This window comes from Chelonia mydas, chromosome 23 (assembly GCF_015237465.2).
Source record: "Chelonia mydas isolate rCheMyd1 chromosome 23, rCheMyd1.pri.v2, whole genome shotgun sequence".
Lineage (NCBI taxonomy): Eukaryota > Metazoa > Chordata > Testudines > Cheloniidae > Chelonia > Chelonia mydas.
Window position 1 is genome coordinate 647,764 of NC_051263.2, and position 18,773 is coordinate 666,536.

General features: G+C 52.3%; 1 protein-coding gene across 1 annotated transcript; it reads left to right on the plus strand.

Moving 5' to 3' along the window:
• Positions 1–7,015: 7,015 nt before the first annotated feature.
• Positions 7,016–8,390, plus strand: LOC102932762 (angiogenin-2). Its single transcript, XM_037884722.1, has 2 exons — positions 7,016–7,087; positions 7,608–8,390. Exon 2 carries the CDS (start codon positions 7,637–7,639, stop codon positions 8,108–8,110), a length of 474 nt encoding a protein of 157 aa, XP_037740650.1. The 5' UTR covers positions 7,016–7,087; positions 7,608–7,636; the 3' UTR covers positions 8,111–8,390.
• Positions 8,391–18,773: the final 10,383 nt, after the last annotated feature.

Here is an 18,773-nt window from a genome sequence, read left to right on the forward strand (position 1 = left end):
TGGATGAGGTAGGGGTCTCGGGGGGGGCAGTCAGGAAGGAGAGGAGGGGTTGGATGGGGCAGTGGGGGGCAGTCAGGGGCGGGGGTTCCAGGGGCAGTTAGGGGACAGAGAGAAGGGGTGGTTGCATGGGGCAGGGTCCCGGGGGGTCAGTCAGGAATGAGAGGAGGGGTTGGGTGGGGCAGTGGGGGGCAGTCAGGGGCGGGGGTTCCAGGGGCAGTTAGGGGACAGAGAGAAGGGGTGGTTGCATGGGGCAGGGTCCCGGGGGGGGCAGTCAGGAATGAGAGGAAGGGTTGGATGGGGCAGCGGGGGGCAGTTAGGGGCAGGAGTCCTGGGTGGGCCATCAGGGAACAGGGGGGTTGGATGGGGCAGGAGTCCCGGGCGGGCCATCAAGGGGCCAGAAGCAGTGGGGGTCGGATTGGGGGCAGGGACCGGGCCACATCTGGCTGTTTGGGGAGGCACAGCCTCCCCTAACCGGCCCTCCATACAATTTCGGAAACCCGATGCAGCCCTCAGTTTGCCTGCCCCTGGTCTAGCCTATCTGAGGTAGGCTGGGTAACAAGAGCAGTGAGGGCCACAGTGCGGGTAACACAACCTCAGCGTGGACCTTGGGTACACACTCAGCTTGTGAGCCTGCTTGACGCCCACACTGTGCTGTCTTCAACTGCTATTGTCACCCACACGAGATGCGTTCAAACTAGCTCAGATAGGCTAGACTGTGCACATCTTTTGCTGTGTAGACAATACCCTCCATGTATGTACAGCACCTGACACTAAAGCCCAGTTGGAGAGTCTAGGTGCTTCTAATACTCAAGTTTCAGGGAGAACGTTTGGTGTTTTCAGCCGTGTAGATACAAGCAGGAAAGCAAAAGAAATTCCTGGAATAAAGAATCTGCTTGTGAAATGTTCAGGATATAGGTCCATGCAAAGGGAGGGAGAGAACTTTAATTAATTATTTGTGTGACTGTGGCACCTGGACCCCCCACAAGCCAGAAATTTGTCTGGCCAGGTGTCTGGCTGCAGGGAGATTACCTTGAGAACCAGGGCAAAGCAGATGGTAAGGAGTGCTGATACAAAGCAATGCCCACTTGTTCTCCTTTGCAAGGGATGCCATATGATGGCTTACAAACTGACTCTTGGCCGCTGTTCAGCAGCTGTAATATCAGGCAGCTCAGTGGCTAAATGAGGCAGAATAATCAGCCCTGTTTTTAAGGCTGCGTTTATGAGACTGTTTATACACCAAAGAGAAGGGAGCAGATCAAGGAATCATAGAAATTTAGGGCAGGAGAAGACCGCGAGAGGTCATCAAGTCCAGCCCCCTGCGCCGAGCCAGGACCAAGGAAACCTAGACCATCCCTGACAGGTGTTTGTCCAACCTGTTCTTAAACCCCTCCAGTGACAGGGATCCCACAACCTCCCTTGGAGCTCAACTACCCTGAGAGTTAGAAAGATTTTCCTAATATCTAACCTAAACCTCCCAAGCTACAGATTAAGCCCATTGCTTCTTGTCCTACCTTCAGTGAACATGGAGGACAATTGATCACGGTCTTCTTTCTTACAGCCCTTAATATATTTGAAGACAGTTCTCAGGTCCCCCCTCAGTCTTCTCTTCTCAAAACTAAACAGAGCCCGATTGATGGTCTGTATCTATAGGGGTAGATACTTAAATTGATGGCTGGACAGATGGGCATTTATAGGAATGGATGGGCATTTATAGGGATGGATAGATGCATAGATCTGGTATAGTTGTCAATATAAAATATAGACTGGTCTAGAGAAGGGAGATCAGGAGCTTCTCTTCTCCCTGTCTCATTACACAAGGACAAGAGGATGTTCTTTGAAACCCGAAGGTGGCAAATCGAAAATGGATAAAAGGAAATACTTTGTTTCCACACAAGGTGTAATTGGACTGTGAAACTTCTTGTCACAGGACATTGATGAGACCAACAACTTAGCAACATTCAGAAAGGAACTGGACACTTCTATGGATAACAGTAATGTACAGAGTTACAATTAATTATGATAACAAATACTGGAAGGGATGAAACCTTGTACTTCAAGCTTTAAGCCAGGGGTGGGCAAACTTTTTGGCCCAAGGGCCACATCTGGGTATGGAAATTTTATGGCAGGCCATGAATGCTCATGTGGGTATGGGAGGGGGCTCCAGGCTGGGGCAGGGGGGTTGGGTGCCGGGGGGGGGGGGATGATTCTGGCTGGGGGTGCGGGCTCTGGGGAGGGGCTGGGGATGAGGGGTTGGGGGTACAGGAGGGTGCTGTGGGCTAGGACTGAGGGGTTTGGAGGGTGGGAGGGGGATCAGGGGGTTGGGGGGTGGTGGAAGGGGGTCAGGAGTATAGGCTCCAGGCAGCGCATACCTCAAGAAGCTCCTGGAAGCAGCAGCATGTCCTTGCTCCAGCTCCTATGCAGAGGCATGGCCAGGCGGCTCTGCGCATTGCCCCATCCGCAGGCGCCGCCCCTGCAGCTCCCATTGGCCGCGATTCCCAGCCAATGGGAGCTGTAGGGGTCACGCTTGGGGCGGGAGCAGCAGGCGGAGCACCATGGCTGCACCTACACATAGGAGTTGGAGAGGGGACATGTTGCTGCTTCCGGGACCCATGCAGAGCCACGGCACGTGTGGAGTGGGGCAAACCCCCAACCCTGCTCCCTGGCTGGAGCGGGAGCATGAGGGCAGGATTAAAATGTCTGAAGGGCCAGATGCAGCCCCCCAGCCGTAGTTTGCCCACCCCTGTTTTAAACCAATCTCTAGCTAGTAGAGATCAGGCTAAGTCCTAATGTGGGGGCAGATCATGCCATATTTGATGCTGCAGGGTTCTTACACGTTCCCCTAAAGAAATGGGTGCTCCGTACCCCGGCTTTCCTGCCAGAGTGACGGATGCTCGGCTTTTGAGAGGACAGCATAGACACCAACACATACATAGGAAGCAGTGAAAGGTGAAACCTCCCCGAGATGATTCACCCAGGCTCGAGTAAGCATTGAACCCATAACCCCTGATGTACCAGTTCAGAGCTCTGAGTCACAGGGCTCTTCTCTGGGAATATTTCCCTCTCCTATTGGCTGCAATGAGCGTTGTGGGCTCTCTCATGTTCCCGTCTCTGCCTCGATTTCCCACACCTGTGGACTAGGGGTGAAGATACTGGCTCAGTCTGTATAAAGGGCTGGGAGGGGTGGAGCCCAGGATGGAGGCCAGGTGCTGTGTCACGGCAAGGGGGCACTGCTGTGGTGTTGGGCACTGTATGGTGGGCACCAGGGGCGGCAGAGGGTGGGGTGGGGAAGGGGCAGCTACACTGTATGATGGGCACTAGGGGCAGCAGGGGGTGTACAGACTCCAGCTGTACTCCTCTGGTCCCCTCTCCCCTTTCTGGGGCTCTCAGGTCACCATGCTCCCCTGCCACCACAGCCCTCTGCTGCCCTCCTGTCACAAGCCTCCCCTCGGGCCGCCAACCATTGTGGGGAGCCCGGGGAGGCAGCGGGGGCCAGGGCGATGCGGAGGTGGGTGGGGAACCCGGGGAGGCAGTGGGCGTCAGGGGTGCCAAAATACAAGGTTGCCCAATTTTCCCTAAGGCCGGCCCTCTGTATAAAGTATTCGCAGTGAGCTCATTACTGGACCCCGAGTTCAGTGCCGTGTCCACATTTGAAAAAGGATGTTAGCAAATAGGAGAAACTCTGTCGAGATGATTTGTGGTCTAGAAAAAAAAAAGGCCGTAGAGTGAGAGATTAAAGGAGATAATACCCTTCTCTTGTATAAACTAAATAGTAACAGGTGTCTTAAGAACATAACATAAGAGCATAAGAATGCCCCTACTGGGTCAGACCAAGGATCCATCTAGCCCAGTACCTTGTCTCCTGACAGTGGCCAGTGCCAGGTGCCCTTGAGGGAATGAACAGAACAGGTAATCATCAAGTGATCCATCCCCTGTCGTCCATTCCCAGCTCCTGGCAAACGGAGGCTAGGGACACCATCCCTGCCCATGCTGGCTAATAGCCATTGGTGGACCTGTCCTCCATGAACTTATCTAGTTCTTTTTTGAACCCTGTTGATAGTCTTGGAAGTCACAACATCCTCTGGCAAGGAGTTCCACAGGTTGACTGTGTGTTGTGTGGAAAAACACTCCCTTTTCTTTGTTTTAAACCTGCCGCCTGTTCATTTCATTGGGTGACCCTAGTTCTTGTGTTATGAGAAGGAGTAAATAACACTTCCTTATTTATTTTATCCACACCAGTCATGATTTCATAGACCTCTATCATATCCCCCGTTAATCATCTCTTTTCCAAGCTGAAAAGTCCCAGTCTTATTAATCTCTCCTCATATGGAAGCTGTTCTATACCCCTAATCATTTCTGTTGCTCTTTTCTGAACCTTTTCCAATTCCAATGTATCTTTTTTGAGATGGGGCGACCACATCCGCACGCAGTATTCAAGATGTGGAAGTACCATGGATTTATAGAGACGCAATATGATATTTTCTGTCCTATTATCTATCCCTTTCCTAATGATTCCCAACATCCTGTTTGCTTTTTTGACTGCCTCTGCACATTGAGTGGATGTTTTCAGGGAATTATCCACAATGACTCCAAGATCTCTTTCTTGAGTGGTAACAGCTAATTTAGACCCCATCCTTTCATATGTAGAGTTGGGATTATGTGTTCCCATGTGCATTACTGACAGAAGTTTATCAAACTTGATTTTAAAATCTTCCAGTGATGTGGACTCCGCGACCTCCCCTGAAAGCCTGTTGCAAAGCTTCAGTACCATGAGTGTTAGAAAGTTTTTCCTAATAGCTAACCTACATCTCCCTTACTGCAGATTAAGCCCATTACTTCTTGTCCTGTCCTTAGTGGACACGGAGAACAACTGATCCCCGTCCTCTTTCAAACAGCCCTTCACATATTTGCAGACTGTGATCAGGTCCCCCCTCAGTCGTCTTTTCTCATGACTAAACGTGCCCCGTTTTCTCAACCTTCCTTCACCGGTCAGGTTTTCTAAACCTTTGATCATTTCTGTTGCTCCTCTGGACGCTCTCCAGTTTGTCCACATCGTCCCTAAAGTGCGGCACCCAGAACTGGTCACAGGACTCCAGCTGCGGCCTCACCAGTGCCAAGCAGAGCAGGACAGTTCCCTCCCGCATCTTGCATACAACACTGCTGGTAATACACCCCAGGAAGATACTAGCCTTTTTTGCAGCTGCATCACATTGTTAACCTGGGATCATTCCCTCCTCTGCCACCCCACACCACACCACACCACAGCGACACTGCACACGGGAGCAGAGCACGGTGGTTAACAGGGGGAACGAGCAGCCATTGCACATCCCATCGGTTAGTGGCGTCACCACCCGTTAGCCCATTGCCCCAGCCGGGTTGTGAAACTTCCCCTTTGCGTGCAGGGTTTCCCCCTCTGTCACGGGGAGAGCAGCCTGCCCCAGACCGCAAGGAGGAATCCCCTAACATCCTAACCACCAACCGACACTCGGCAAGCCAGCGGGACTGGGCAGCGTGGGACAGGCCCTCAGGCCTCGCTCCCTGCCCGGGATAGGGCTGGGGCCGGTCCAGGCTGACGGGGTTGTGAGCAGCCCCGTTAGGGCCAGATCTGGGCCTGCCCCTGGACCGTGGGGGTGTCAAAGCCCCAAGCCCGTGAGGACCGGGGGACACTGCAGGGTGAATGGGACAGGAGCCAGCACAGAGGGGGCCTGGCAGGGCCCCATTTCCAGTGCCAGTGGAGAGGGGTGGCTGGGAATCCGGCCCCTGGAGCCAGCCCCTCCTTGGTTGTTAATTGCGGGGTCCGGGCTGGTCAGGGGAAAAGACACAGAAGAAACCCAGCATCAACAGTGTAACCAGCCAGCCTGGCCTGCCCCCTGGGCCCAGCCAGCCCAGCCACGTCCACACCAATCCCTCTGGAAGCATTGCAGTCCAGCCTGGCAGGGCTGGCTAGCTTGGTCCTCTCTGCACATTTCAGTGTTATCTGTTTGGGGGCATAAGCGTTAGACGTATTCGGTGCCTATCATGAGAGCCAAACTCTCTGTCTCATATTGTTCTCAATTTTGTTCCTCCAAAGGGCTAGTGTGTGGCCTGCCCTCTGGGGATGTGGGGTACTGAGACCCCGATGTGATGATCACGGCCTGGGTTTGAGTCCTATCTCTGAACAAAGCTGGAAAATTTAGGCACCTTAAGAGAGGCTGTTTTGTTCAGGGGTGGGGCTGTATCTGGGTAACCCCTTTCTCAGAGGACCCTAAACTTGGGTCACTAACCCTAGCTAGCTAGCCCTCCCACACTCCCATGACCCACACCAAATTTCAAGACAAGCTGAGTAACCGTCTGGATTTTAGAGCACTTCGGAAAGTTGAGCTTTAAATCAGAGAGCTGGTTTTAACCTGAACTATAGCAGGGCTGCCTGCCGTGCCACGTAATGAGAGGACACGCTGCACACGCACAGAGGGGTATTAGCTAGTGACCCCAAGGGACATTGTCTCATAACCTCACAAACACACACTAGACCCCACTGCCCACCCAGAGCCCGGGATAGAACCCAGGAATCCTGGCTCCCAGCCCCCACCAGCAGTGGGCAGGACACAAACCCAAGAGAGGGCAGGGAACCCGGGGAGGGACTGGCTGGGGTTGTGGTTATGGGGTACCCAGGGTTCCCAATTAGTGGTGAAACCTGTAACAACCAGGACTGTGTTGTTAGAGGGGCTGGGAGCCAGGACTCCTGGGTTCTAACCTGGCTCGGGGAGGGGAGTGGGACCTAGTGGGTTAGAATGGGGGCAGTTGGGAGTCAGGACTCCAGGGTTCTCTCCCCAGCTCAGGGATAGCGTTGGGCTGAGGGTTACAGGGGCAGGTTCACCAGGGGCTGTGGGGTTCACAGTGTCTCAGGACCCCAATAACAGGACCCTGCCCCATGCCTTCTTCCCCTCTAATCTCCCTGCCCTCAGTGGGAGAAGCTGCCCCACCCCACCTCCCCCGCCCCCACCGCCTGGTCAGGCTCTATAGAATGACAACCGAAGGGGAAGGAGACTCAGGGACTCTCAGCTCTGTCGGCAGCTGGATCCATTCCTCTGTCGGGAGCCCCACGACTTGGGTAAGCTGAAAACATTGTTGCTTAACAGACCCCAGCCAGGGGGGAAATGCAGAGAGAAGGGCACTGCGGATTGACCCCGGGGTGCCTGGGAGCAGAATCCAGTCCTGACCCCACTTCAGCCAGGGGGTGACTCTGGATTGACCCTGCCGGGGCTGAGACCAGAATCTTGGCAGGAGGGTGAAAGGAAGAGTAGGTGAGATCCGGACTCAGGACTTCTCAGTCCTCTCGTGGCTCTGGGGTGAGGGGGAGTGGGGTCTTTGGATCAGATTTTATGGGGGATAGGTCCATCAATGGCTATTAGCCAAGATGGTCAGGGATGCAATCCCATACTCTGGGTGTCCCTAAACCTCCAACTGTCGGAACCCGGGAGTGGAAGATGCATGTGGATCACTCCTTAATTGCCCTGTTTTGTACACTCTGCCGGAAGCTCTGGTACGGGCCACTGTCAGAGACAGGATACTGGGCTAGCTGGACCTTTGGTCTGACCCTGTCTGGCAGCTCTTCTGTTCGTGTCTCTCAGTGTGTCCTCAGGATCGTCTGGCTGGAGCCATGGCTCTGAAAGGGATGCCCGTGCTGCTCCTGCTGGCGGCTGCACTGGTGCTGTTGGGAGCACCAGCTACTGCAGATCAGTATGAGAAGTTCCTCCTCCAGCACGTCGATGCGAATCCCACGGGCCGTGACGACAAGTACTGCACCAAACAAATGCGCCACATCTTGAAAGAATTGTGGAAGTTGCACCCAAATCCTGAGAGAAAAGTCTGCAAGGACCCGAACACCTTCATCCACGCGAACAGCAATGCTATCAGAGCCATCTGCACTGACGAGGGAGGCACGGACTATAGAACCAAGAGTGGCCAGATTATGCGCCAGAGCCGCGATGGATTCCAGGTCACCACCTGCAACCGGCCCAGAGGGAAACCAATCAACAACTGCAGATACCGGGCTGCCGCTGACTTCAGGACGATCGTCATCGCCTGCAACGCGCAAGGGTTCCCCGTGCATTTCGAAGAGAGCCAGATCTGACGAGGTGATGAGGAGGCCACTCCGGTTTCCCTCGCATTCTGCTGCTGCCTCTCTTGGTGCAGAGTTCTCTTCATTTTCTCTGCCTGTTATGTAGTATAGCCCCCCTTATGCCCCCTCACCCCCTGCTGCCCCTAGTGCCCTTTGCACGGTATAGTCAACCCTCTCTCGCCTTGCTTTGGATGATGTGGGGAATTGATTGTCTCAGGCTGAGCCGTGGTAGCTGTTGCTGAGTTGGATTCTCTTCCTATTTCCTGCAATAAAATACATTCATGCAAATGCAGACAGGCTGGGTGTGTGTTTCTGGGGACGTGATGCAGAGAAATTAGACGTCGCTCTCTGTCTCTCTTTCCAAGCCCTAACAGCGCTGAAAACCGAACAAGTAGTTATCAATGGTTGTCTGTCCAACTGGGAGATATAACCGCATATCGAGGGGCGGTCCCTTAGGGGTCAGTCCTGGGTCCAGTACTATTCAATATTTTCATTAATGACTTGGATAATGAAGTGGAGATTATGCTTATAAAATTTGCAGATGACACCCAGCTGGGAGGGGTCGCAAGCGCTTTGGAGGACAGGGTTAGAACTCAAAACGACCTTGCCGAATTGGTCTGATACCAACAAGAGGAAACTCAATAAAGACAGGTGCAAAGAACTTCACTTAGGAAGGAAAAATCAAATGCACAACTACAAAATGGGGAATAACTGGCCAGGTGGCCGCCGTGCTGAAAAGGACCTGGGGGTTACTGTGGATCACACATTGAACGAGTCAACAATGGGCTGCAGCTGTGAAAAAGGCTGATATCCTTCTGGGGTGTATTCACAGGAGCATCGTATGTGAGACATGGGAGGGAATTGTCCTGCTCTGCTCGGCACGGGTGAGGCCCCAGTTGGAGTCCTGCGTCCAGTTCTGGGCACCGCACTTTAGGAAAGATGTGGACAAATTGGAGAGAGTCCAGAAGAGAGCAACAAAAATCATCAAAGGTTTAGAAAACCTGACCTGTGAGGGAAGGACTAAACATGCCCAGCTTCTTTAACTAGGGATGCTTAGTCTGGAGAAAAGAAGACTGAGGGGGACCTGACAACAGTCTTCATACGTTACAGGCTGTTATAAAGGGGACCCTGATCAATTGTTCTCCATATCTGCTGACGGTAGGACAAGAAGTAATGGGCTTAATCTGCAGTGAGGGAGATTTAGGTGAGATGTTAGGGAAATCTTTCTGACTGTAAGGGTAGTTAAGCTCTGGAACAGGTTCCCAAGGGCGGTTGTGGATTCCCCCTCATTGGAAGGTTTTAAGAACGAGTTTGACAAACTCCTGTCAGGGCTGATCTAGGTTTCCTTGGTCCTGTCACAGCACAGGGGGCTGCACTAGATACCTCGTGAGGTCCCTTCCAGCCCGACATTTCTATGATTCACTGACCAGGGTAGGAAAAGGAGTTATGGGTCATTTCCCTTTCTGGGGCACTGGCTCCGATCTGAACCCAGAGCAGGGGACTGGGTTTCTCAGGGGGTAGGGAGTTGGTTAAAGGACTTTTCCTGTCTAGGTGGCACCAGTTACAATTTGGCCACAAGTTGAGTGGCTCAGTGGGGCTTGGGAGTGGGGTCAGGGGCGGCTGGTGACCTTTCAAGTGGGGCATAGCAGAAACCCCTAGGGCCGCCCAGCACCGTATCTCCCATTTAGCCCCAGACCTCTGGGAGCGTTTCCTCCTTCCCTCTAATTCCCACCCCACTTTGCCCTGGCTCCTGAGGTCTCCCCTCTTCCCTTCTCCCCAGGCCCTGGGGCTCAATCCCTGCCCTGTCCCCCAGTTCACCATCAGCTGCAAGCCCCTGATGCCTTTTCACCTCCTGATCCCCTAGACCTCACCCTGCCCTGCCCCGGGCTGGGAGCCGCAGATGAACCAGCTCAGAAGGGTGGCTCTTCCCCTGCCCATCTGGCCTCTCTTCCTCCTTCCTCAGGACCCCCCGCGGCTATTTGACAATGTTTCCTCCAGCTTCTCCTCCCCTGCAAACTGCAATCAAGGGCTGATAGGAAGCAAGCGTGGGGATTTGGAGTGGGGGCCGGGGTGCTGGATTCGCTGCCCAACCCACAGGCTGCAGTGTCTGTCATGTGCTGTGAAGTGTTTCACCCTCTCTGCCCCGTGTAGACACTATGCTGTGTTCACGATTCGGATTTATGGGTGCACACACGGATCGAGCTGTTAGATTTCAGAGTGGTAGCCGTGTTAGTCTGTATCAGTAAAAACAACAAGGAGTCCTTGTGGCACCTTACAGACTAACAAATTTATTTGGGCATAAGATTTTGTGGGCTAAAACCCACTTCATCGGATGCATGGAGTGGAAAATACAGTGAGCAGTATAAATATTACAGCACATGAAAAGATGGGAGTTGCCTTACCAAGTGTGGGGCGGGGGGGAGGCCAGTGCTACAGTATAAAAGCCACCCACAGATAAGGGGTTGGGGGTGGGGACAGAACACGGAGGCCAATGACCGTGGTGATGGTTGTCACTGGTGTGTTAGAGACGTGTATTGTGGCTGCTGAGGGACGGTGTGGAGGAATGGGAGGGGGCTGTGGGTCAGGATAGAGGGGGTGCCGGTAAAGCTGTGTTGGGGGCAGAGCTGGTGGGTCAGGATTGAGGGGCACTGGCAGATCATGGGCAGATCCCTGACATCTAACAGTATATATTTACCAAACCTGATGCCTCCTTTTTATGGCAATTGCTAGCCACTCTTGGGGACAGAGCCTAAACTCCGTTGTGGAGTCGAGGGCCCCATGGTGCGTGGGCACAGAGTGAGAAACGGTCCTTACCCTAAAGCGCTCACGGTCTAAACAGACTCTGGACTCCCGTTTCACAGTCCAGGAGCATGGCCCGGAGGGCTCCAAGAGCACGGGGCAAGGAAATTGTTTCTTCTAAAAAAGAAAAATAGGGCAAAAGTGATAAAAGCAGAGTGTGATTAGTGGGTGCAAGGATGCTCGATGGCCCAGCTTATGCCTTGGGGCCTGAATTTCCCCCAACGAAGGGGAAGTCTTCGATAGCCATGGTGCAGTGTATCCGAGCCACGTCCGTGATCCACCCCATTTGGGCCCTGAGCCGCAGTGCAACGTGCTGCAGCCCCGGCCTGCTCCATCCCTTGTGGGCCCTGGGCGGCAGAGAAGAGCCACGGTGCAGCTGATTTCAGCAAACCCTCTGCAGAGCCAGCCCAGCCCAGCTTCTGACCAGCTGTGCACAATACAGATCTCTGGCTCCGAGGACTGGCTGAATCCTCCCCTGCCTGCCGGTTCTGTGCATGTGCAGAAAGCTTCCCCTTCCCCTGTTCCCATGTGCGTGAAGAATCAGCCTGTTTTCCAGCCCCAGCTGGAGGCCTCACATCTGCACTTGCTGGGCTAGGAAATCATTCTGCAGCTCCCCTTCACACGTCAGCGATAATCCGGTGCCTCGGCTTGATTAGTTGGCAGGCTGGGCCCGCCTGTCTCCTGCCTTTCGTTTGTCGCAGACAGCAGTAAGTTTCCGCCTGCCCAGCTCCTTGGCTCTGGGTTATTGTAATTTCTCGGTGGTGTTGTAAATGGAATTTTTATTTTATTTACAGACTTCGCTTGGAGTAATTCCTGACTTTGCCGCTGCATGTCCCATCTAGGCTCTGCAGCACCCATCCTCACTGCCCCAGCACACGCCCATGCAGCCGGGTATTCAGTGCGAGCTGACGTGTGGTGGGTTCACTACATGTTACTTTTCAGCACCGTCACCAGGCAGGTTCGTGGGTGCTGGCTATTCTCTGCCCCCCTAGGACCTATAGGGGCAGATCAGGGGTGTGCCAAGAGCACATGACACCCTGGCTAGTCTCTGCCCCACAGGGCCCAAAGGGGGCAGATCAGGGTGTGGCCGCAATGAACTGCGCTCTGGCTATTCCCTGCCCCCCCCCGGGCCCATAGGGGGAATCAGGGGTCTGGCAGGGGCGCACTGCACTCTGGCTATTCCCTGCCCCCTCTCCCCGACCCCAAAAAGTTAGAGCAGCCTTGAGAAGAATAGCAGCTCCTCATGCAGAGGATGTTTAAAAATCTGACCCACCCTTAGGTGCTTAGATGGAAGCTGAGCTATGCTTGAAACTCTGGCCCTAGGTGACCTTCCCAAGGCCACGCACTGGGGGCCTGCTCCCTCCCTTCCTGCTCCTCACGCAGTCGTTTGCATCAGAGCAAAGCAGGTACTTTTGGATGTGGTGGCATCTCGTGCCCACTTTACCCTGGTGCACAACGACAGTGCAGGATGGGCAGAGAATTGAGCCCTGCAAGCCGGCCGCAGAGCCAGGAATTGCACTGGGAACTGGCGGCATTTCACAGCCACCTCGCGCTGGTTTGACTCAGGCCCCGGGTTTCTCTTTTCCATCCTGCTGTGGATCCCAATTCTGCATTTCACTGCAGCGCCGGTGCTCCCGTGCCGACAGGCAGCAACAGCGGCTTGACATGTCTGACATGGATAATTCCTCTAGGAGAGTGCGCCAGACACACCGTGGCTTCTGGGGGGTCAGATCAGTGGCTGGGTGGACGTAGCCCCAGGCCAGTGCTGTAGCCTGAAGGAACGACCAGGAATGGAAAATGCTGACAGGCTGCAGAGAGCTGGCGAGGGCTGAAGGATACATTGGGAGCGCTAAGGTAAGGAAAGACGAGGATGCTAATGGGTGGGCTGCCACACCATCCATCGGTGCAGACATTTGTGCTAACTGGGCAGGTGGGGCGGCTGGGGCCCCTCTCTCGTTGTCATGCACACCTTGCACACGGTAGGTTGCTGGCCCAGCCAGGCTCTTCTACCAGATATGGACAGGCTACAGAGCTTCCTTCCCAAAGAGAGACACCAGAGAGGGGGTCAGCATGAGACCAGTTAATGCACGGCCAGCAGTGGCTGAGGTTAGCCTAAATTAGGTACGTTGCACGTTGCATCACTTAGTGGCTGAATAATACAGTTTAACATTGCGTTCATAGAATCATAGGTTTCAGAGTAACAGCCGTGTTAGTCTGTATTCGCAAAAAGAAAAGGAGTACTTGTGGCACCTTAGAGACTAACCAATTTATTTGAGTTTATGCTTATGCTCAAATAAATTGGTTAGTCTCTAAGGTGCCACAAGTACTCCTTTTCTTTTTTCATAGAATCATAGAATCATAGAATATCAGGGTTGGAAGGGACCTCAGGAGGCCATCTAGTCCAACCCCCTGCTCAAAGCAGGACCAATCCCCAACTAAATCATCCCAGCCAGGGCGTTGTCAAGTCTGACCTTAAAAACTTCTAAGGAAGGAGATTCCGCCACCTCCCTAGGTAACGCATTCCAGTGTTTCACCATCCTCCTAGTGAAAAAGTTTTTCCTAATATCCAACCTAAACCTCCCCCACTGCAACTTGAGACCATTACTCCTCGTTCTGTCATCTGCTACCACTGAGAACAGTCTAGATCCATCCTCTTTGGAACCCCCTTTCAGGTAGTTGAAAGCAGCTATCAAATCCCCCCTCATTCTTCTCTTCCACAGACTAAACAATCCCAGTTCCCTCAGCCTCTCCTCATAAGTCATGTGTTCCAGTCCCCTAATCATTTTTGTTGCCCTCCGCTGGACTCTTTCCAATTTTTCCACATCCTTCTTGTAGTGTGGGGCCCAAAACAGGACACAGTACTCCAGATGAGGCCTCACCAATGTCGAATAGAGGGGAACGATCACGTCCCTCGATCTGCTGGCAATGCCCCTACTTATACATCCCAAAATGCCATTGGCCTTCTTGGCAACAAGGGCACACTGTTGACTCATATCCAGCTTCTCGTCCACTGTAACCCCTAGGTCCTTTTCTGCAGAACTGCTGCCAAGCCATTTGGCCCCTAATCTGTAGTGGTGCATGGGATTCTTCCGTCCTAAATGCAGGACTCTGCACTTGTCCTTGTTGAACCTCATCAGATATCTTTTGGCCCAATCCTCCAATTTGTCTAGGTCCCTCTGTATCCTATCCCTACCCTCCAGCGTATCTACCTCTCCTCCCAGTTTAGTGTCATCTGCAAACTTGCTGAGGGTGTAATCCACACCATCCTCCAGATCATTTATGAAGATATTGAACAAAACCGGCCCCAGGACCAACCCTTGGGGCACTCCACTTGATACTGGCTGCCAACTAGACATGGAGCCATTGATCACTACCCGTTGAGCCCGACAATCTAGCCAACTTTCTATCCACCTTATAGTCCATTCATCCAGCCCATACTTCTTTAACTTGCTGGCAAGAATACTGTGGGAGACTGTGTCAAAAACTTTGCTAAAGTCAAGGAACAACACGTCCACCGCTTTCCCCTCATCCACAGAGCCAGTTATCTCGTCATAGAAGGCAATTAGATTAGTCAGGCATGACTTGCCCTTGGTGAATCCATGCTGACTGTTCCTGATCACTTTCCTCTCCTCTAAGTGCTTCAGAATTGATTCCTTGAGGACCTGCTTCATGATTTTTCCAGGGACTGAGGTGAGGCTGACTGGCGTGTAGTTCCCAGGTTCCTCCTTCTTCCCTTTTTTGAAGATGGGCACTACATTAGCCTTTTTCCAGTCATCTGGGACGTCCCCCGATTGCCATGAGTTTTCAAAGATAATGGCCAATGGCTCTGCAATCACATCCGACAACTCCTTTAGCACTCTCGGATGCAGCGCATCCGGCCCCATGGACTTGTGCTCGTCCAGCTTTTCTAAATAGTCCTGAACCACTTCTTTCTCCACAGAGGGCTGGTCAGCTCCTCCCCATGCTGTGCTGCCCAATACAGCAGTCTGGAAGCTGATCTTGTTCGTGAAGACAGAGGCAAAAAAAGCATGGAGTACATTAGCTTTTTCCACATCCTCTGTCACTAGGTTGCCTCCCTCGTTCAATAAGGGGCCCACACTTCCCTTGACTTTCTTCTTGATGCTAACATACCTGAAGAAACCCTTCTTGTTACTCTTAACATCTCTTGCTAGCTGCAACTCCAGGTGTGATTTGGCCTTCCTGATTTCACTCCTGCATGCCCGAACAATATTTTTATACTCTTCCCTGGTCATTTGGCCAATCTTCCACTTCTTGTAAGCTTCTTTTTTGTGATTAAGATCAGCAAGGATTTCACTGTTAAGCCAAGCTGGTTGCCTGCCATATTTACTATTCTTTCTACACATCGGGATGGTTTGTCCCTGTAACCTCAATAAGGATTCTTTAAAATACAGCCAGCTCTCCTGGACTCCCTTCCCCCTCATGTTATTCTCCCAGGGGATCCTGCCCATCAGTTCCCTGAGGGAGTCAAAGTCTGCTTTTCTGAAGTCCAGGGTCCGTATTCTGCTGCTCTCCTTTCTTCCTTGTGTCAGGATCCTGAACTCGACCATCTCATGGTCACTGCCTCCCAGGTTCCCATCCACTTTTGCTTCCCCTACTAATTCTTCCCGGTTTGTGAGCAGCAGGTCAAGAAGAGCTCTGCCCCTAGTTGGTTCCTCCAGCACTTGCACCAGGAAATTGTCCCCTACACTTTCCAAAAACTTCCTGGATTGTCTGTGCACCGCTGTATTGCTCTCCCAGGAGATATCGGGGTCATTGAAGGCTCCCATGAGAACCAGGGTCTGTGATCTAGTAACTTTTGTTAGTTGCCTGAAGAAAGCCTCATCCACCTCATCCCTCTGGTCTGGTGGTCTATAGCAGACTCCCACCACGACATCACCCGTGTTACTCACACTTCTAAACTTAATCCAGAGACTCTCAGGTATTTCCATAGGTTCATACCGGAGCTCTGAGCAGTCCTACTGCTTTCTTACATACAGTTCAACTCCCCCACCTTTTCTGCCCTGCCTGTCCTTCCTGAACAGTTTATATCCATCCATGACAGTACGTTACGTTTCCCTCTCTCAATTCTACATTCCTAACCTTCATGAAATTCACACTGCCACAGTGTCTCTGAAGTTTGGTGCCTAACAGCCTGTTAAATGTCTCTAACTTGTCCTGGTTTTCAAATTACGTGACCCAAACGACTGGCTCCGGTTGGTCTGGAAAGTCTTCGCTTCTTGTTCTGCATCCACCATCTATAGCGTCTGCTCTGTTGATTTTTCTTTACAATGAACTGTCAATGTTGACGGTTTCTGTTAAACTCTCCACTGTCAGTCTCGATCACGTATGATCTGGGCACTGAATGAATTTTCTTTACGACAGCTGGAGTTGTCCATTCTTCTTCTCCATCCGGTTTGCTGCAAACACAGTCGCCAGGTTCTAGACCAAGCAGTTCTCTGAGTGCACTCTGTTTGTGAAAGAATTCCTTCGCTCTTTCTGTATTTTTATCTGAATTCTCTACTTTCTTCAGGTCTGGCCACTATAGAGATAGGTTCTTTTCCAAAGTTGGAACAGTAGTTCCGAATTGTCTTCTTATCAGGAGTTGTGTTGGACTATGCCCAGTAGCTGTTATCGATGTTGATCTGTAACTCAGAAGAGCAAAGAATGGATCTTCCTGCTGTAGAATTTTCTTGGTCACCGGCCAAGGTCAGGAAGGATTTTTTCCTCCCAGTGCACAATTGGCTTGATGTATTGTGTGCGGTGGAGAGGGGAAGGGGTGTCACTTTTTTCTGAAGCATCAAGGATTGGCCACAGCTGGAGACAGGACACCAGATGGGATGGACCTGTGCTGTGCTGTGGAACAGAGAATCCTACTCTAGTTGCCTGGCTGGCCCGCCTTGGTCATATGCTCAGGGTCAAGCCGATGGCCAGTGTGTGGCTGGGAAGCAATTTTCCCCTAGATCAGATTGGCTGGGACCTTAGGGGCTTTTTGCCTTTCTCTGGAGCATGGGGGCGTGCCTTGCCTAGGATCATCTAGCCATATCTCATCTAATCCATTCCTTGCCAGCGCAGGGGCCTCGGGCATAGGTGGCCCCTCGGGCTCTCCTGTTCCTCACAACAATTTAGTCTCCTGAGGCCTGAAACGCTTTAGTCTGTCCCAAGTTTTTGGGCTCAATACAGGGGTAACTGGTAAATGTAATAGCCGGTGCTATGTAGGAGCTCAGACTAGTTAATCTAATAGCCCTTTCTGCCTTTAAACTTGGTGAAGCTATGAACCAGATCTCCTAAGTCCCAGACCAGCGCCGTGACCACCAGTCACCCTTCCATGGCACTTGCACGTGTTTGGCATCCTCAGACCGACCCCTAGGTGCAAGCAGGCCCCTGCGAATCCATCCCTCCCGCTCAGCATCTCCCCTTGTTTTGGAGCTTTGCATTTTGACAACGTCAGCACGTCTGTTTTTTTAAAAGGGTTAGGAGATTTATTGATTCATTAAAAAGTAAACCCAACGTTTTTATTGCATAAGGTTTAAATTTGTTGCTTTCATTAGCATAACTCCGACAAAATTAATCCCACTCCTTTATGGCCACAGCAACCTTATTTAATTTTCTGTTTTGTAAACCACTTGCTCTAAGCTTATTTTAATAGCATTAAGGCAGTTCGCTTTGAGCCTGGGTAAACAGCAATGGCTATATTGTATTTTCAGCAGATTGGTCAACCGAAGGAGACAGGGCGTGAGCTGTTTCGTGCTCTCTCTCTGGTTGTCAAGCCTGCTAATATTTCACAGCTATCTAGCTAATATTTTGTGTTGTTATTTGCTTAAGCCGGAATATCTCCCCGTGTGAAACGGGAATAATTACAGATATTTCTGCAATCGCTACTCATTCCGTTATCTTTAATTAGAAGCTGAACCAAACGTGCAGCCATGGAAGAGCCTTGGTTCAATTGGCTGCCTACCTTTGTTCTGGAATGTCATTCCTTTCCGGATCTCCAGCCAAGGAAGGCTCCGTCGCAGACCCAGGCTGTAAAAACGTCCCGTTCAATGTCCAGGAAAGGGCGCGCTAAAGGAGGACGGCAGCCTCCCCAGTACATGGATATCTGCTCAATAAGAATGGGCACAGTAGCAAGGAGAGCTCATGCCACCCACGGACAAGCGCGTCTGACGGGTTCCCTCTCTGTGCTGATCCACAGAGGATGGGGTCTTTGCCGTGCTGCCTAGGGTGGCTCTCCTTGTTAGCTCACGCTCCAGCAGCTTATGCTTTTAGCTCTGGGGGTCTCTGGTTCAGTCCCTTGTGTCTCACCCAAGAGGGTGACATCAGACCTGTCACTGCTCCATTGGCGCCTGAGCTGGGAATTGTCTCTTAGCAGAAGTTGCCACTTCACTGTCACGGCTGGCCAGATGCTTGCACGGTCTCTGTCACTGCAGAGTGGGTCCAGCAGCGAAAGCATTGGGCTGGGACTCGAGGGATCTTGGGCCAATTCTGCCACAGCCCCCCTCTCTGTGTGTGTGGCCTTGGAGACGTTGCTTTGGATGGAGGTGTCAAGACGACGCATCCCCCACAACTGCTGCCCGATTTTCGAAAGAGCTCGGCAGGTTTGATTGTGGGACAGAGCTGGGAATGGAACCCCGGAGTCCTGACTCCCAGCCCCCTCTACTATAACCCACTAGATGCCACTCCTCTCCCAGAGCTCGGGATAGAACCCAGGAGTCCTGGCTCCCCACCCTGCCCCATGCTAAGGAGTTTATTTCCCCTTTCGGAAGCAAGCACATGAAGGGAACAGCAGATCCTGAGACGCGAAAGACTCTGGAAGTTTCTGGCTTCCCAGTTTTCAGCACAGATTTGCCAGTTATTCCCCAGGGGGAATAAATCCGGGCGA

What these genes read in the sequence shown, in the direction of transcription:
- LOC102932762 (XM_037884722.1), top strand. Translation starts at nt 7,637, where the DNA reads ATGGCTCTGAAAGGGATGCCCGTGCTGCTCCTGCTGGCGGCTGCACTG.